At 34.9% G+C, this 15,968-nt stretch overlaps 1 protein-coding gene and 1 pseudogene across 1 annotated transcript; one reads left to right on the plus strand and one right to left on the minus strand.

The window, feature by feature from the left end:
• The first annotated feature begins 1,366 nt into the window (after positions 1-1,366).
• Positions 1,367-9,654, plus strand: LOC142609873 (putative galactinol--sucrose galactosyltransferase 2). Its single transcript, XM_075781596.1, has 14 exons — positions 1,367-1,645; positions 3,111-3,318; positions 3,594-3,841; positions 4,160-4,250; positions 4,474-4,522; positions 4,780-4,871; positions 4,982-5,089; positions 6,017-6,133; positions 6,756-7,308; positions 7,688-7,755; positions 7,882-8,016; positions 8,122-8,339; positions 8,737-8,825; positions 9,049-9,654. Exons 2-14 carry the CDS (start codon positions 3,128-3,130, stop codon positions 9,409-9,411), a joined length of 2,322 nt encoding a protein of 773 aa, XP_075637711.1. The 5' UTR covers positions 1,367-1,645; positions 3,111-3,127; the 3' UTR covers positions 9,412-9,654.
• A 755-nt stretch (positions 9,655-10,409) lies between these two features.
• On the minus strand, positions 10,410-11,975 carry LOC142610978 (pentatricopeptide repeat-containing protein At2g02980, chloroplastic-like; annotated as a pseudogene).
• Between the last annotated feature and the right edge of the window lie 3,993 nt (positions 11,976-15,968).

Consider the following 15,968-nt stretch of genomic DNA (forward strand, 5'->3'; position numbering starts at 1 on the left):
TTCCTATTGTAATTTTTATTAATGCATGCTAAACTTGTCCTAAGTTTAAATTTAATTATAACACACACACACACACACACACACACACATATATATATATATAAAGAGAGTTGTCAATCGTAACACACCATAATAGTCGTATAAAGTTTGCGGGTGGCTGATTGCTAGTCCAACGATAGGGTAAGACTAATGCGAAGTCAATGATAACAATACCTGCCCAACTAAGAGGGTAAAATCTAAAAATATCACGGGAAGTCACCTAACGATTAATAACATTTATAAAAGATAAAAATATCATAAATTATTTCATATTTATGTGATATGATAGAGTGTAAATAGGGATGAAAAAATTGTAAGTTTATGTATATGTGATAAATGACCATTCATAATCTGTCATATCAGAATTATAGTAAAAAAATGTGTTTTGTGGTTTGATCAAGATCAAATACAAATTATGTAATAGCTAGAATTTTTGCACCATCAATTACTAATCATAGATTGAGATTGAATGTTTCTTAATTAATCTCGAAATTTGAACAAAATATTTTTAAAGCTGCAGCATATTGCTATTGGACCTGGTCGCAGTCGGCGTTAGTAGCACTTGGGGTAAAAACTAAAAACAGAGTGTCAAATTTAGTCGACGATGACAATAATAGTATTTGACGCTAGAATTGTTTCAAGTTTCAACACGCGCGGTGACATGGTTTCCAATGCATCTAGCAATAAATGTGTAAGAAGAACACCACCATCACATACAATAGAAGACATGTAAACTTTAACTAATCGTAGATTCATATGCATAAAGTGAATGATGATTAAAAAACAGAAAAGATATAGTATTGTATTGCATTGCAAAAGAGAGGCACATATATATATATATATATATATATATATATATAATATGCAGGGATTTTGGCAGTGACAACTAATAATGAACGCGTACATGTTATGTTGCTAGCAGTTTTATGTTGCTAGCAGTTTTGTGAGAGATGACGTGTTCTGTTGATTAAGAAAAAACCCCCTTACATGTTCATTGGAATTTATCTGGGAGACTGGGGGAGAGTTCCAAGTTCCAACTCTCAATTCGTGTTTGTGTCCTTGATGTTTCCCCAATAGCCAAACCCACCCCACGTTCACATGGGTCATTCAAATCAAAACAACACCCAACCAAGCCAAGCCAACAAAATATCCTAAATATTTTAAAGTTAAAAACAAAGACTTATACCCAAAAAAAAGTAAAAAAAAAAAGGTAATCTGCAGTTTAAAATCCAGATGTCAAGATCTGGAAACATCTAGTTACGGAACATGCTCGAACTTTAACGCTTAACACGGGTATATAAACCAAACCTACCCTCATTTCATTTTCACAACTCACTCACTCAATTGGAGTATTACAATTAATATTAATGAGCTTATTGCTTCGATCTTTCTCGTGAGCTTCCTTTGATTTTCAGAGCATTGGATCGAGGAGCATTTCCTCGTGGAATGCGCCTCTTCTGCTAATTGCTTTTAAAAGTAGTGGTGCTCTCAAAATTAAAAGCTTCCTTTTCCTAGAGCTTTAATTAATTCTTTTGCATAAAGCTTAATAATTTGTGTGAACACTTTCGACTCAGCAGCTAGCGAGGGCTTTCCATTTACTGCACCGGTGAGTTTTTAAAAGGAGCTAGACAATTTCTGAGTATATGATTTAGCTTTTGTTGCTGTTCTTCTTAAATTCTTTTGTGGATATTCGAACTGTGGTGCTGCCTGCGGTGGCCAATAGATTTTGAACTGTTTCTTCGATATTCGAGGTTGTTTAATGATGTTTTTTTTTTTGAAGTTCGAACATGCCAGAACTTGAATACTGAATATATTAATAGTTCCGAATTTACGTTCCCTGCACCTGGTTTGCTCTCGCAGATCACGACGATTCGTTTTGCCAAATATTATTGGAGCGAACTCTGTATAACTTTTTAATTTGATCAATAACTATAATCTGTTTCTCTCTAGAATAACTCTACCTGAAAACCAAAATAATTAGATATAAAGACAAACAAGTTCAAACATCATCTTCAAGTTGATCAAAAACAATATTTTCTATTTCTTTTGGCTGTCTTAAACCTGAAAATTTAATTTCAGGTTGTCCGAGCACTTTTTTCTTTGAATCTAAACATTATGCCCCTCTCTTTTTAATAATAATAAAAAAAAAATCTTAAAAGAGACAAAAAAATTTAGTCGGTTTGGTGAGATTTTTCATGTTTTTCAAGTTTGTTGTTACTCGGAAAAGGTTTGTATCTGTTGGAAAGTTGAAAAAGAAAGCTGTGGTCAACCGTTGCGGCTGTTCAAACTCAAATCATTTTGTTCTAAGTTGCAGAAACCGCCTGAACTTCGAGTAATTGGTTAATAAAAAAATAAAAAACTTTTATTTTTGGAAATAATTGAAAAAATAATTAATTGCCATATCCAGGATTTTTTTTTTCGGTTTGAATGAATATTTCTGCTTATAGCCCCCAAGAAAACTTGTGCCGTAATTCTTATCTGGCATCTCATTCTAATTTTGAGGAGGAGTAGTCGAAGTTTGTGAACATATATAATATAAGAGAAGGAAAACAAGTTAAACAACCGAGTGTGTTTGTTTGGATTTAATTTACTGCGTTTTTCATAAACAAACAACGAAAGAGGTTACCTTTGAAAAATTAAAAAGTTGTAAAGTGGTTTTTGGGTGCAATTTGTGTTGGTGAAAAATGATGATCAAGTAGATTCCATCAATACAGGCATTGAGGTGGATCCCTCCACCATGTAAGTCACTTTTGAGGCGGACCGCTACTAGTACTACCACCACTTTATTCCCCCCCATCATTGAAGTCACGTCGCAATTTGAACCAAAAATTTACGGATAAGCTTATGCGAAACTTATTATAAACCCCCTAGGTTCTTATAAGAATCTCTCTTTAACATGTCTTATTGATGATTTTTTTTTTAAAATCTATTAATTAAACTAAAGGTTCTTTTTTAAATGATGTGACAGTTTGTACATTTTTAGATTTTGTAAAATTTTCTTGTTGTTCTTATAGTTATGCTAGTTGTTTCATTCAATATGATCATTTTATTTTTTTAATATGTTGGGACAGAACTTAAGAGCTCAAAAATGACGGTCACACCAAAGATCTCCATCAACGGTGGGAACCTTGTGGTCCAAGGGAAGACCATTCTGACAGGAGTGCCTGATAACATTGTGTTGACTCCGGGACCTGGCGTGGGGCTTGTCACTGGTGCTTTCGTTGGTGCCACGGCTTCTGATAGTAAAAGCCTCCATGTGTTCCCAATGGGCGTTTTAGAGTAAGTTATAATGCTTTGTCATGCACTTATGTAGCATGTGGAAATGCATGATTGTTATGAGAAAGTTTGCTATTATTGATCTGCACACTTGCAGCCAACTATGCTAGTATAGTAGTTTTGAGTTTTAGAATCAATTGGTAAATGAACTCTCACTATTCTGAATTTAACCTTATTTTTATTTTTTATGCCATAATAAGACAGTTCATTTGTCAAGTTTTAATGTTTAACATATGTCAAAATTTTCCAAGTATAATTGTGAGATTGATTTGTAACAGGGATCTTAGATTCATGTGTTGTTTCCGATTTAAGCTATGGTGGATGACACAAAGAATGGGGACATGTGGGAAAGATGTTCCTTTCGAGACCCAATTCATGCTCATAGAGAGCAAAGATGACACAGAAGGAGGCAATCAAGATGATACCCCAACCATCTACACTGTCTTCCTCCCTCTCCTTGAAGGCCCGTTCCGTGCTGTTCTGCAAGGCAACGACAAGAATGAGATAGAGATTTGCCTCGAGAGTGGTGAGTAGACCATGGCCATAAAAATTTATCTGGTGTAGGCAAAACACACCTTGCCTTTCATACCATTATTTAGGGCCATACCTTCCCTTAATTCAGTCCCATCCCGTCTGCCATGAAGGGGACTAATCACCAGTATATGTGGGGTGGAGCTGTCATTAATGCAAACAAAATCAGACTGGAGAAACCAATGAATGACTCTTATCATTCAAATGAATCAATCTAATGGAGTTTATAGCATTTGCGGGAAAAAAAATAGAAAGGTTCGAGTTCAAATGAACCGAAACGACTTGTTTTTTGTGGTGTGATTTGGTTTTGCAGGAGATAATGATGTAGAGACAAATCAAGGCCTTCACCTTGTTTACATGCATGCTGGAACCAATCCCTTTGAAGTAATCAACCAAGCTGTAAAGTAAGTCCTGAACTTCCTTAAATGATGTTATTGTCTTGCATTTAGATTCTTCTTTTTCCCTCTGAAATGCTGTAAGCTAATTCTTTTTAGGATTTTTCTGTTTTTGATATTATCCATGGTTACAACAAAAATGGTAAAAATGGATTTTGAATGAAGATATTGTTTTTGCTTCCTTCTTTCCTGTGGACGGGTCATGACTCCTTAATTTCTATTTGTTAAACAGGGCTGTAGAAAAGCACATCCAAACTTTTCTTCATCGCGAGAAGAAAAAGGTAAGAACAGATCTCTTTGTTTGGTTCCAGTCAAATGGAAATGTGCAGAGCTTAAGAAGCACAGAAACTATTGAAATATAAAAAAAATGTTAAAATAGCAAAGCAAGTTTGATCGGTTAATTTTATGAGACATGTCTGAATGTTTGTTATTCTCAAAATATGAAAAAAAATGTTCGATAGAAAAGCAAGTTGATCAGTCAATTTCATAAGATATATCTGAATGAATCTCACTGTACTCTTTTGCTGTATGTATTTAGTTGCCTTCTTTCCTTGACTGGTTTGGCTGGTGCACATGGGATGCTTTCTACACTGAGGTCACAGCTGAGGGTGTTGAACAAGGCCTTAAAAGGTAATTATAAGCTGATGGCACTGAGTTAGACAGCTTCAGTACTTTTGGTAATTTAAATTCCAAAACAGCAATAATAGATGCTTTGTCACTGATTTATGTTCTGGAACCAGCTTATCTGATGGAGGGACACCACCAAAATTCCTTATTATAGATGATGGTTGGCAACAGATTGAAAATAAAGCCAAGGACACCACTTGTGTTGTACAAGAAGGAGCACAGTAAGATCTCTCTCATACGCATGCACATTTCAAGCGATGTGCTATATACATTATGAATTTCCATTTTCTTTTAACTCCAATAAGGAATTCTTGATGCTGTGATTATTGTGCCATTCATTTAGTTGATTTCTTGTCATGTCATGCAACATGAGAGACCTGTGGCTGTGAGGAATTGCATAATTCAATTATTCATTTTGAGTCTCCTATTGGTATATTGGATGAGGAACCAAGTTTGCATTGGAAGACAGCTCATTTGAAGTTTCAAAGATATTTAGTTTCTAGTTTAATTTATGCAGAACCTCAAGGGACTGGTATGTGTCAGAATACCGTTTCTTCATGTTTAAAATAAATGCCCTGAGTTATACTTAAAGTTAGACTGGATTCAAGAGATGTAAAGAAGTAACCTAGGGAACAATCAAAGAGTGTTAACCCAGTGTTTGACCTGTTATTATCCAGCCTTGTTTTTCTGAGGAATTTTTGGAATATGAGCTTTGCACTTGTGGGTTACTGACCTTATCAGCCCATGGGTGAGAATTTGGATATGCCAATCTATAAGCAGAAACCAAAAGAAGAATTTATCTTCAGTACTTTTGCTGTTATAATACCCATTGGAGGCAACTATTTGAATCCCAGTATTTCCAGACAGATTGTATATTATGGCCCTCATAGTAATGCAGAGACATTATAGGACACTGTCTAATGCCTGAATCTTTTCTTGATTTTTGGCCTTAGCTTAGTCTAGGTGCTGTCTCTTCATGGCACATCTTGGTAGAGGTCGAGTTGTGAGGATGGCCTCCTCCATTGTCATCTTACTGAAGCACAACACCCCCCCCCCCTCCCCTGGCCCTCTGTTCTCTCCTTTCAAGTGCTCATTGTTCTGATTAAGGCATTTGGTTATTGATTTGTTGGCTAATTTATTGCTTGCAGGTTTGCAACCAGATTGACAGGAATAAAAGAGAATGAAAAATTCCAAAAGAACGGCCAGGAAAATGAACCTGGCTTGAAGCAAGTTGTAGATGAAGCCAAGCAACATCACAATGTGAAGTAAGTACTCCAAGTTGATCTTTTATTTACTATTTTGGAATTCTACTGGGGTGGTGCATTTCAGGTGTATATCCCAAAACAACTCATAAGAACTGCAAAGTTTTCTTCTTTCCTATGGCCTTGAATACTTTATACAATCTCTGTTTGCTATAATCTTCAGATGCCTTAGCTAAATTCGCAGAAGAAATATATATATTTTACTATCTTTGGATCTGTTCAGACATGATAGCCACTCAAACAAAATTTATGCTTTTTCTTTGCTTAATATCCTGTAATTGAGATCTGAAAATTGAATTGTGAAAAGAAAAAAAAAAAACCAAAATGCTCTTCTATATCATGCTTTATGAGCATGCTATCTATAATCTAGTTTGTGCACAATTTTTTTGTTAAATCCTTGGACAAGTCGAAGAAATTTTATTATTAGCATGATCAGAATTAAGGCAAAAGTAACTATTAAGAATTTGGGAAAGCATATTTGTGGTGGCAAGGGATATGAAGTAATATGTTCAAAAAGTGGTTCAATCTTGTGTTAAGAATAAATAAATAAATCAAGGAAAACACATTTCCAAGGAAATAACATATTTTACTCATGAAGTTCTATTTCTATTACTTGTTGTCACAGGTTTGTGTACGTATGGCATGCTTTAGCTGGCTACTGGGGTGGAGTGAAGCCAGCAGCTGCTGGTATGGAACACTACGACACTGCTCTTGCATACCCAGTGCAGTCCCCTGGTATAATGGGCAACCAACCAGACATAGTCATGGACAGCCTCGCTGTCCATGGCCTGGGTCTGGTGCATCCTAAGAAGGTCTTTGACTTCTACAATGAGCTTCATGCTTACTTAGCTTCATGTGGAGTTGATGGAGTAAAAGTTGACGTACAGAACATTATTGAGACTCTTGGTGCTGGCCATGGTGGTAGAGTTTCTCTCACACGTAGCTACCACCAGGCCCTTGAGGCCTCAATTGCTCGAAACTTCTCTGATAATGGATGCATTGCTTGCATGTGTCACAACACTGATGGGATCTATAGTACCAAGCAGACTGCTGTGGTCAGAGCTTCTGATGACTTTTACCCTCATGACCCTGCTTCCCACACCATCCATATTTCATCTGTGGCTTACAACTCTCTCTTCCTTGGAGAATTCATGCAACCTGACTGGGATATGTTCCATGTGAGTGGATTTTAATAACTTTTTGCCATAATTTGCTTGTTCATCAAGCCTGAATCCAATTATTTGAGCCAGTGTTTGAAAAGGGCATTTTGAGAATTAATGAAGCGTGTTAATTTCTCATAGCCCTAGAAATGAATATTTGATCTTCACATGCTTATCAGTACTATAAGATAATTTAATAATTCTAGAAAACAACATGATTTGCATAAACCGACTTTTATATTTGGTGAAGGCTTTGATGGGTCAAGTTTTATCTTGTTTTAAATACCCTCTTGCTGAGCAATTTACCATGATGTTATTATCATCTAGTTGGAAATGAAAGAATACAAGCAATGATTTAAATTTATTATCATCACAAGAAACATTCTTGAATTTGCAGAGTCTACACCCAGCAGCAGATTATCATGGTGCCGCTCGTGCAATTGGTGGCTGTCCAATCTATGTTAGGTATTGTTACAAGGAACTTCTATAAATGAAAATAACTCAGTTACAATGGAAATTAGTTTTTGTGTTGTTTTTTTTACACATTATGATAGTTATATTTTAATGCAAATCTTTACTTCCTGTTAACAGTGATAAACCTGGCAATCACAATTTTGAACTTTTGAAGAAGCTGGTCCTCCCTGATGGATCAGTTCTCCGTGCGCAGCTACCTGGTAGACCCACCCGTGACTGTCTCTTTGCTGATCCAGCTAGAGATGGGACAAGGTTTGTTATTGTCTTTGTCATCTTCTTATTAACATGTTTGATTCTTTATCATAGAGCTCTCCTAAGTACTCTTAGTGAACTTATGTGAAAAATTGTATTTTGCAGCTTGCTCAAGTTATGGAATGTGAATAAATGCTCTGGAGTAGTTGGTGTGTTTAACTGCCAAGGTGCTGGATGGTGCAAGATTGAGAAGAAGACCCGCATCCATGATGCATCTCCTGGTACCCTAACTGGTTCCGTTCGAGTTGCTGATGTTGAACTCATTTCTCTAGTTGCCGGTGCAGATTGGAATGGAGAGACGATAGTTTATGGCTATAGATCAGGTAACTTTTCTTCTTTGAGGTGACCATTTGTGTGAAGAAAAATTGACCTGTAGGCACCATTGTAAAGCAAGCAACTGATATAAATTTGTGGATGAATAGTTTAACCAAATTAAGTTGAAGATCTGGTCCAAATGAACCATTGTAGGGGATTTATTGAAACCATTGAATTTGGAATATGGTAAAGTAGCTCCAGGTTGGGGAACTACTCTTCGCAATGGCTCTATTTGCGATATTCTTATGAAAGAGTTAGTTAATTTATTAGAATCTTCAAGTAATACTAGAATTCATTAATTCAGTCTTATACATTTGCTCGAAATAAGGAATCTTGGTAAAACTTCTATTCTTATTCTTACAACATCCTGAAAAATTGAAATCAACCCTATCTTTTGGATTTCAGGGGAAGTGGTTCGGTTGCCAAAGGGTGCTTTGGTGCCTGTGACACTAAAAGTTCTTGAGTATGAACTTTTCCATTTCTGTCCACTTAAGGTGCGTCTTTCTGGTTGCTCGTTTATGTCTTTTTCTCTTAGGCTACGCTCTTAATTAGAGATAATGAAGGCCTGTTTGTTAAACAACACTTTTCAGTATTGAAACAACATTACACGTATTTTCACACATTTTTTCACCCGCACATATTTTCAAAAAATACAAACAACGTTACTAGAAATCTCTTACCAAATAGGCCATGAATTGCTGATTCTCTGTGATGCAGGAAATAACATCCTGTATTTCATTTGCACCAATTGGCTTGCTCGACATGTTCAACACTGGTGGTGCTGTGGAGCAGGTTGAGATCCACATGGCTTCAGACAGGAAACCTGAGCACTTTGATGGTGAAGTTTCCTCAGAACTGACTACTTGCCTCAGTGAGAACCGATCTCCAACCGCAACAATTACACTCAAAGTCCGGGGATGTGGACGGTTTGGTGTTTACTCTTCCCAGCGCCCATTGAAGTGCAGTGTGGGCAGTGCTGAGACCAGCTTTAACTATGACTCTGCCACTGGATTGGTTAATTTTGACATCCCAGTGGCAGAAGAGGAGATGTACAGATGGCCTATTGAGATCCAAGTTTAAGTAGTTCAATACAACGAACTTGTCGAGTAGCATGCTACCATTATTAGGGAGAGTGGGGATGGTACCCCGGGGGGGAGGGGGGGGACATGTTTGCTGTTGATGCACGGCTTAGACTAGGTGACAAGTATGTGTACTACAAGGGGGAGTGAGGGAGAGCTTTATATTTGAATAACTGGCGCGAACCATGTCTTGTAGTTTCCATTTCTCTTTAATAAAAATGCTTATTTCTTTATGTGCTATAAATTTTTGGCCATGTTAAGCCAATTGATTATGGTACGGTTTGGTTGCAAAAGAGAACGAGGCAAAGAAGCAACTAGAAATATTTTGTGCTATAGTTATTACAAATTTTACTATATTGAGCTTATAAAATAATGTGTCATCAATATAAATATTCATTTATGAGGTGATTGAAGCCCCACTAATCACATTTAGTGCTACGCCTATCTGTATGTTTAGTCATCAGTCATGGCAACTGGGATCAAACTTACCTTATAGCTGTCTGGTAGCACTGATGCAACGAATGGAAGGAACAAGATAAATGAGAACAATATACACATTCAGGAATTATTGAGTGCTCAAATTTTAAACTTGGGCAATAAAATAATCCGTGCTTGGTTTTTTTTTTTTTTTTTTTTTTTATGTTTCATTTACATCAAATAAATGAGGAGAAAAAGAAATCAACTATACCATGATATTACTGTTTGTCGGAAATTAGGCAACACTTTTGAGCACTCTGAAATGATTTGTCAATGGATGCCACTTACTTGATGCCAATCTAAAAATTACAACTTCTCTATACAAAATTGTTGATTAATTAATCTCTCTCCAGGTATTTTCTATCTATGCTTGCTAAGCAAGTTGGACCTCATACAAAAGTCTTGGCACATAAGGAGTGTTCTGCTTTAATAGAGGCCATAAATAAAATGATAAGTAGCTCAAAAAATGTAATAGATGTTCAAAATATTGATGTTCACCAGAAATCCCTACAAGAACAAGTTCCATTGATGAATTTATGGAATCAAATCCAGTCCCTAATAATGATTTCCCGATCATATATTTTGCTGATAATCTTTGTCACTTCATGGAAATCCCCACAAATCCTTAGATTCTTTACTGCCCTAATTGTAGCTTGTGCTTTACTCCTTAATAGCCCATAAGCAATGGCTAACCTCTACATGAACCGCATTGTGTAATACATCTGAAACACACGGTTTGTTCCCATATTCAAGAATCCATTCTGAAATCTGTCTCACAACTTCTCTTAATTCCTTTGTCTAAGGATGGGACCAGTCACCCATTGCAAACACATGAACTAATCCATCAACATCAATGGAGCTGCACCCTGGAACTGCCTTGATGTCTATCTCCTTCATCTTCTTTCTCAGGTGGCTCATCTTCTCCCACTGGGAGATTGATGCATACAATTTGAGAGGAGTAATAATTATTTGCATATAGTGGTTCTATTTCAAGAAGCTACTCAGCTACAATTTCACCTGTACCTAACATCAAATTCTTCTTGCAACCTACAAGCAATGTTCACCGCCTAACTACTGGATTTGGTGGAATGGCCAAGTCCTCAACAAGATTGCAAGCCTCATCAACAAGGATGGCTCAGCAGAGTAGATCAACCATGCAACCATAGTGTTCCCTGAACGGTTCAATTCCATTTTCAAGCATGCTTGACCAAAATCTCCGACCCTCTGAAACTAGCACACCATGTGCACATGCTGACAAAACACCAACGAATGTTACATGGTTAGGCTTCACCCAAAGAGAAATCAGCATGATCATTTACACTCAGAGAAATCAAACGTAATTTGAACCTCTTGCAAACAAATAATTATTTAATAAGCTCACAATTGCAGTAAACCTCTAATGCTAATGCATTCCTAGCTAATTTGCATATAAAGGATAAATCTAAAGCTACTCTTTTATGTCATTACCTTGGCTTCATCCATCTTAGAAAATGTCTCCAAAGCATCTTCCGAAAGCATATTAATTGCAAATCCCATAATCATTGTACTCCCAAGCTTTTATATCTTTCACCAGTATTTCATGAAAAACCTTCTCTGCTCTTTAAGTTCAAGATCAGTATCCATCATCTGCTTCTCCATATACGCATGAACTCACTTACCAATATCTAGAGACCCTGCTATGGCACAAGCTGAAATCACGCTAACCATCCCTTATCAGGTTCAACACCCATCTTCAGCATTTCTCTTAACAGATCCAAAGCCTCATTGACTAATCCAACCTTTGCATACCCACTTATCATCGCACTCCAGAGTCCAGAAAACCAAGTTCCTCTCAGGAATTTCATCAAACACCTTCTTGGCAAACCCAATGTCTTCACATTTTGCATAGAAATTCACCAATTGTGGTCTGAACAAACGGGTTGGAGCCAAACCCAGATCACAAAATACACATATGAACCTGCCGACCCTCTTGAGAAATAAAGGCCAAGGAATAGACGAATAATGTATCAAGCTTTTTTGTGTCCCTTCTTATGTGGAACATAGGGAAAAAAAGTTTATTTGTTTGTATGTTACTTATTTGGACTTAGATTCCTTGTAAAGTAGTATTTTGTATGCTCATGTCTGATCTATTTCCTTTTATATTAAAAAAATTGCTAGGATTTTTAAAGGAGCCAAAGTCAAACTGTTTAAATTTTTTTTTTTTTGAGAAAGTCAAACTGTTTAAATTGAAACCTAAATTAGTATTGATGTTTCTTTTTAATTAAATGAGAACAATAAGGAGTTTTTTTCTTCCTTTTTGAATTGTTTAATTTTGTATAATTCTAAAAATACATTTATATAATTGAAAGAGTGATTTAATAATAAGACAAACCCAAAGGATAAATTTAGAAATTTAAAATTGTTTATAAGTTTCTGATCCCATTTACAATTTACAAACCTATATGCATAGCCTTTCAAATTCTCTAAATTGAGTAAAAAACAGAAAAAGATTTAAAAAGTGACGGGAAAAAAAATACAAGTTCTAGAAAATAGGATACACGTTCTATACTTTTACTATTTGCGGTTATAGTTTAAAATATTATGCTTTTTATTATTAAAAAAAACATCTACACATTAAAATACAATAAAATATGAAATACTTTTAGATAATGCACAAGATTATTAAAGGTTTATTCCAAGAATTTGATTTTTTATACCATTTTTTTTCGTAGAGCCTGCGTTAAGGAAGGAAAAAATGCTAAAGAAAGTTTTATTGGCAAAGTAAAATGAATATGTTTGTTTGGGAATTAAAACTAAATTAACAATTAAATTAATTCTTGAAATATACGGTATTCATGTTTGATAGAATTGGGAGAACGTGAGTTGACATCTTTTCTTATAAAACAAAATATACTTTGTTAAATTATGAACATGTGTCAAGGAAGGAAAAACATGTTAAAGAAAGTTTTATTGACAATGAAAATAAGGTTCTTAAATAGGAAAAACTCCTTAAATAGTAATATAGATACATTTTTGATTAATTTGAGGTATACGGATGAAGAGATTTGAACCTTGGATGTTTCAATTAAAAAAGAGAAAATTACTCTTTGCTCACCTGTGGTTTACCTGAAAAATATTTGACCTAATTGTGATTTAAAAATTGGCACTTTACCCATTTGAGGTAAACTCAGTTTGTCTTCTGTTACCCATCTCTGTTAAAATAATGGTAAATTTGTATTTTTCTATCATTTTATGTCTCTATCCTCTTAAAACATAAAAAAAAAACTAGAAAAATCAAGAGAAAAAAAAATGTCCGACTGCAACTAGGCATTGTAAAAATAACTTTACATTGAGTCTCTGTTACAGTTTATGATTACTTTTTTAATTTGCTATATGAATTTGTAAATGTAACGCGATCATTCTATCTCTTATGCAAGTTTTACAGTTATTGTAGTTTGTTTAATTTCTGAATCTTGATACCAAAAGCCTCTTAATATTTTCCAAGTTAGACTAATGCTATATGGTTGGACTTTATTGTTTTGGACTTTGAACCACAATTCCTAGCATTATTCTAAATAATAATAATAATAACTAGTATCTGAGCATACGCGTAAGGCTCTTCTATTTTTTGGGTAAATATTAATAATTTGTATTTATTATAATTTGAAATTCCTAAAAATCTAAGGGTGTGATGAATACGTGGTCTGAGTTTTATAAATTTGAGGAGTTTTAAAACTAACAAAAGAGTGATCCTATTTTGTAGGGAGTTAATGAATAGATGTAGGAATTTAAATCAACATAAAAGTAGGAGTTTATTAGAAGTAGTAAAGCATTTCAACATAGATGTAAGAATTTATTATTTTTGTCAATTTACTATTTTAACCTTATTTTTAAGTTTTAAGTAGGGGTATTTTTTACAATAAAAAAATAATAACTAACTTTCTTTTGCCAATTTACTATTTTAACTCCATTTTTAAATTGTTGGTTAATTAATTTAGGAGTATTTTTGACGGAAAAAAAAAGCAATAACTAACTTTCTAAATCCTTTTAATATATACAAATAATAAATTAATAATAATTGGTTGAATGCTAACTTGTGCGGCAGCAGCTATACAATGTTTGAAGAGGAAGAGGCTATATGAACAGCAAATAGAGCAGCTTGGGAATTTCCAATCGCGAACATGATTATTCTAGCCCAAACCCCTCCTTTGCCTTTTCAACCTCTGCAGCTGCCTTATTCAGTGATAATATTATAAAGTACTTTCTCCTTTTTCACAATGAAAATATTATAATTAATATTTGGACTTGCACTTAGTAATCATATTTTATATCTACCAGTGTTTTATACCTTTTTTATTTTTATTTTTTTACGAGATACGATTTTTACTCTAGCCTAATTTAAATATGTATATGTGTGAAACTCCCTCCTGAAGACTTGAACGCCAATCTTTACCCCCCACATCCCATAAGCACTTACACTTGTAAAATGATCATCGCACCAAAAAAGTTGTGTGTTTTCTATTTTGTTGCTGCATGGAATGGTTTTAATATCCAAAGTTTCTTGTTTATCAATGTTGCAGATGACATTGTTAGAGCATTAGCAACGGATTAGGCAAATCCCAAATGTAGGCTTATTTTACAATTCAGACCCAAAATGTCTACTCCATTAGATGTTGTAAAATGTAACTATTGCGAAAAAAAAAAAAAAAAAAAAAGGTACTACAGTGCATTTCTAAACTTAGAATCATACTGTAGCTCAATGGTAAAAATATATATTAATATTTTATGTGTTTTCTCTCTCCACGGTCTCTCATCTCTCTCTCTCATTCTGACTCTCACTTCCTCTCTCTGTCTCTCACAAGTCATAGCTCCTCCCTTCTCACTCCCTCTCTCACATCTCTCTTGTTCAAAGCTTGCACCAGTGCTGGGTTTTGGATTTTGGAGGTTGGATCGACATGGATTGGCAGGCTGGGTTTGGAAGTTGGATCAGTGGGCTGGGTTTGGAGGTTGGATCGGCGGGCTGGGTTTGGATCGATGGGCTGTGATCGGTTGATGGTGGGTTTGGATCGGTTGATCGGTGAGTTTGAATCGGTGGATCTGTTGATCAATGGGTGGATCTATTGATGGTGGTGGCTCCGATGGTGATTATTTTTTTTTTTGAATGGGTTTGATCGTTTGGTTTTGGTTTGATAGTGGTGGTGTTGCTTTAGGGTGGTGGATTTTGATTTTGGCTGGATTTTGCTATGAATTTTGCTCAGCGTAGGTGGGTGGTGTGACTAAAAAGCTGGACGGTGGTGGGTGGTTGAGAGAGAAAGAGAAATAGAGATCAGAGAGAGAAGTGGGAAATATATTTATATTATTTTAATGTGTAGTATTGTAAAATAAAAGTTGGAATGTTGGAATATTGTAAAATGGTATTGTATAAATTGATAAAGTAGTTTTTTGGGATGGTAAAATAGGATAGGATTGAAAAAGCCATTGTGGATTATCTTAGAAGGTGCAAAAACAATTACTGAAACTATAGATGCATTGATAGCTGGAGCTGCTGTGACGAAGGCAATGCAAAAAGCAACGTATGTAGTACTTTCGGTTCTATCTTACATTGGTCTATCAAATTCTTTCATAATTTTATATTTTCCTAAATACAAGTATAAACTGTCATGTTTCTAAAAATTTGTTTTTAATGAAGCAATTGATCATATTGGACAACTAAATTAAAAGTTGAGTTCTAATTTTTACAAAATCTAGTTTTTAGATCTTCTTTTCTCTTAATTTTTTATGTTTTGAGAGGAGAGAGACATAAAATGGTAGCAAAAAAACAAATTTATCCCTATTTTTAACATATGTGGGTAACAAGAGATAAATGGAGCTTACCTCACGTGAGTAAAATGCTAATTTTTATATTACATGTAGGCAAAATATTTTTCGGGTAAATTACAGGTAGGTAGAGTGTAATTTTTCTCATTAAAATATTAAGAAATGTCAGTTTAGTTGATTTATAAGATTTTTAATATATATATATATATATATATTTATTTATTTACTTTAGCTTGATGGTAAGAGAATTTTTTTTCCCATTTTTCCCACAAATTATTTGGCAAA

The sequence above is a fragment of the Castanea sativa genome, chromosome 9, assembly GCF_040712315.1.
Source record: "Castanea sativa cultivar Marrone di Chiusa Pesio chromosome 9, ASM4071231v1".
NCBI classification, from domain to species: domain Eukaryota; kingdom Viridiplantae; phylum Streptophyta; class Magnoliopsida; order Fagales; family Fagaceae; genus Castanea; species Castanea sativa.

Bases quoted from the DNA above. Each gene is read 5' to 3' on its own strand.
- LOC142609873 (XM_075781596.1), top strand. From the start codon at position 3,128: ATGACGGTCACACCAAAGATCTCCATCAACGGTGGGAACCTTGTGGTC. The intron at 3,319-3,593 runs GTAAGTTATAAT...GATTTGTAACAG, and splicing joins TTCCCAATGGGCGTTTTAGA to GGATCTTAGATTCATGTGTT. The intron at 8,826-9,048 runs GTGCGTCTTTCT...TCTGTGATGCAG, and splicing joins TCCATTTCTGTCCACTTAAG to GAAATAACATCCTGTATTTC.